A 3,329-nucleotide genomic window follows, 5' to 3' on the forward strand; every position below is an offset into this window, starting at 1 on the left:
ACTATGGAGACCATGGAGACCCCCAGCCCATGGAGACCATGGAGACCTCCAGACCATGGACGTTCTGATTTTTGTTCAAAAACCAGAAGAAAAAAATAAATTCTGATAAATTTTCCACATGAAGAGTAACCTACTCATTTTAAGTTGTTTATTTTTCCCGTACGATCCACAACATTATCATTTTCGGTATCCAGTAATGTCACTGTAAGTGCATGTGATTTAAACTTGTTTTAATGAGTTACTGTGCCAAATGTTTACTCTCCCAATAACTCACTATAACTGGTAACGCTCAGATATCCCAGCTTTTCACCAGCCTTGAACGCAGCATTACCTTTGTGAATCTGGAGGGGCAAAACATCTCAAAGTCACATTCACACATGGGCGTCAGAAGCATTTGTAATGTGGGGGGACACGCTGGTGGTGGGGGGGGGGGGGGGTCTGGGGATCCTCCCCCAGAAAATTTTGAATAAAGTAGATGCCATTTCCTGCATTCTGGTGTGTTTTAACGAGCTGTTAAACATCTACGTTTACAACGACCACTGCCGGTACAAACGAAGCGCTAAGCTAGCGGGTGCAGCACAGACATGCTAGCTAAGATGCTACAGACGTAGCGCTCCGCTTCTCTCACGCATCCCAACCTCCACACCTGCCGGCACTAACGTAACGCTAACCTAGCGTGCAACACGGAGGTGTCTCCCCCTCCTCCCCCTGCCTCGTCGACTAACAAAACCGCTCAGAGATGAGCGCCCTGCCAGGACAAGTGACCTCGGAGAAACTCTGCACGAGGCGTGGTGAGTTGTTGTTGGGAACCAGGAAAACCCGGAGTGGACTTTTAATGGTTCGAGTATTCTCCTGTTAATCAGGTGGAACGTATTCGTTCACGTAGCAACAGAAACAGCGCTGGGTGCCCCTTCACATAGAAATGTTGCGACGCCCATGCGTTCACAGGCAGCTGATCTGTGCACAGCAGGTGATTTGTGCACGTGTATGTAATGATTTGTATGTGCAGAACATTACTACTAATAAGAAACGTGTACATCTGAAAAGCTGTTGTGGATCTTGATGTGTGCTCGTGTCACTTTAGAGACTAATTCATCTCCGTAGAAACTTACCATTTTCAACATTAGCAAGTCGGTGCATGAGCGGCAGCCACACGAGACACTGAGGGGGGGAGTCCGCCATCAACACATCCAAAAACGTGTTCAGCAAAATCTTCTTCTAGAGGCAAGCACACACACGTGTTCAACAACACGTGCAAACTGTACACGAACAAAGAGTACTCAGAGTACTCAGAGTACTCAGAGTACCTCCTACCTGCTGAGGGAAGCACATCCGCACTGAGTGCTCCGTGTACCCGAACGAGGGCCCCTCGAACACCGCTGTGGGGAGTTTCAACACCTCCCGGAGGAACTGATCAAACTTGGCAAACACCATGACCCCCCCTGAGTCAGAGATCTGAGAGAAAACATCTGGCAGAAGAAAATATTGGGGTAAACGGTTTGTAGGCTCAATCATCCAGGTAGATAACAAAAAAAAAGTTACATCATTGAATCTGGACCCGTTTCTTTTGGGCTCTTATCAGACCAGCAGGAAACTGTTCCAGCAGCGCCCTCGTGTGGTTCACTCAGGCAGTGCAGGACAACTACAGCTGGGCAGAAGTTTTTTATATTTAAAGATAATATTTAATCATTTTTGTTACACTGCTTGTGTTCCAGGGTGGAAGATTTATACAATACACAACTTATGTGTTATGTTTTTTTTAATAAGAACTGTGTTATTGTATTTTTTTTTATTCTCACAAAGTCCAAATTACACACTCAACTATAAACACGCATTCACCTAACTTTTTATGGTCTGCCGTTGATGGAAAAAGGCAGCAATGTTTTATTTTTGCTCATGTCAGTGTGCGCCTGGATTCAAACCAAACTCCTAGAAATAATTCACAGGATGTACATCGACACCTGATTAACTTTTGGAGTCGACTCATTTCATTATGACCACGACGACCAACGGACGTTCAGAAAAAAGAAACAGCCTCAGCACAGACACTGAGTGGGATGTGGTAGTGGCTGAGAGTCGTTCACTACACATACTCTGAGCAAGATCTTGGTGTGCAAGACCACAACTTCCTGTAACCGTCAGATCTTTAAAAAGTATGTTAATTTTTATTATGTGGTGCTAAAGTTTAAAAAATGCACTTTAACTTGCCGAGGCCGGTTCTCTTAGTGATGACGACCGACTGCAGCTGGTGGTTTCATCTTGCCAGCATGAAAAGGATTTGTTTCATTTAAAAACTCTTATCAGTGGGAAAAGTGCAACGAACTGAGCGAAGATCTATAAAAGAGAGGAACTTGGTTCAGATGTTCAGGAATGACCAGGAATCACTGAGATTTACGACCTGGGACCTTCTGGAACACCAGAGTCCTTCCGTTGTCCACAGTGAAGGTTTACGTCACCACAAAGTGAGAGGTGGAGCTCCAGCACCTTCAAGCTGGAGTGAAATCTGCAGCTGTTCACGTGGACCAGCCAGACGTTCTCTGGAGAAACGTGTGATGATCGAACACAACTAAGACTGAGCTGTTTGAAGACAACAAGACAAAGTGTGTTTGACGGAGTCCAGACGAGGCTGCACCAACTGTCATGCACGGTGTAGTTAGCATCATGCTGTGGGACCAGTACATGAAGTGGATGTTTCTGATCATGAAGGAGGAGGGCTACCTCCAAAATCTTCAACTTTACCTCAGATAAACCCTTGGATGGTTGAAGACCATGACCCAGAACACATACAGTTTCTGACGGGACAAAACAGATCAAGCTCCTGATGGACTGTCATGACTTGAGGTCAGATCCAGGAACCATTCAATCATTAAATGCCCCCAAACTAATTCCTGCCCATGAAGTGAACTCTTCAACTGCACGCTGCTGAAAACAGCGTATTTACAGAAGTCTGGGACTTATTCAGCACAAATGAGACTTACAGCGCAGTTTGTCCATGATCTTTCCTCCACACATCGTTGCTAGCATGGCCTTCATGGAGAAGACGGTCAGCTTCCCGTGGCTTTCACTGCACGTTGCAGAAGAAGAAGCTCTTTAAGACGACAGCAAAGACACAGCACGAACAAAAACAACATCTCTACTCTGAAACACAAAGTTCACGTTGATTGGGATGTTTTTATGACTAGATTTTAAAATAATGCTAAACGTTTCAGCTAAATTACATGTCTACAGGTCTGCAGGAGGACTGGGTCTCAGTCCAGTTAACTGGCAGCAGGTCTGCAGGAGGACGGGGTCTCAGTCCAGTTAACTGGCAGCAGGTCTTAAGGAGGACG

General features: G+C 45.5%; 1 protein-coding gene across 1 annotated transcript in view; it reads right to left on the reverse strand.

Moving 5' to 3' along the window:
- Nucleotides 1–3,329, reverse strand: part of dtnbb (dystrobrevin, beta b) — a 302,359-nt gene that overhangs the window by 22,779 nt on the left and 276,251 nt on the right. Inside the window, exons 6-8 of the mRNA XM_037695224.1 lie at nucleotides 2,979–3,064; nucleotides 1,315–1,469; nucleotides 1,113–1,218 (exon numbers count right to left, since the gene is read on the reverse strand). Of these exons, the coding sequence (XP_037551152.1) occupies nucleotides 1,113–1,218; nucleotides 1,315–1,469; nucleotides 2,979–3,064 (347 nt within the window). The remainder of the gene's footprint in view (nucleotides 1–1,112; nucleotides 1,219–1,314; nucleotides 1,470–2,978; nucleotides 3,065–3,329) is intronic.

This window comes from Nematolebias whitei, chromosome 21 (genome assembly GCF_014905685.2).
Source record: "Nematolebias whitei isolate Nwh7 chromosome 21, NemWhi1, whole genome shotgun sequence".
NCBI lineage: Eukaryota > Metazoa > Chordata > Actinopteri > Cyprinodontiformes > Rivulidae > Nematolebias > Nematolebias whitei.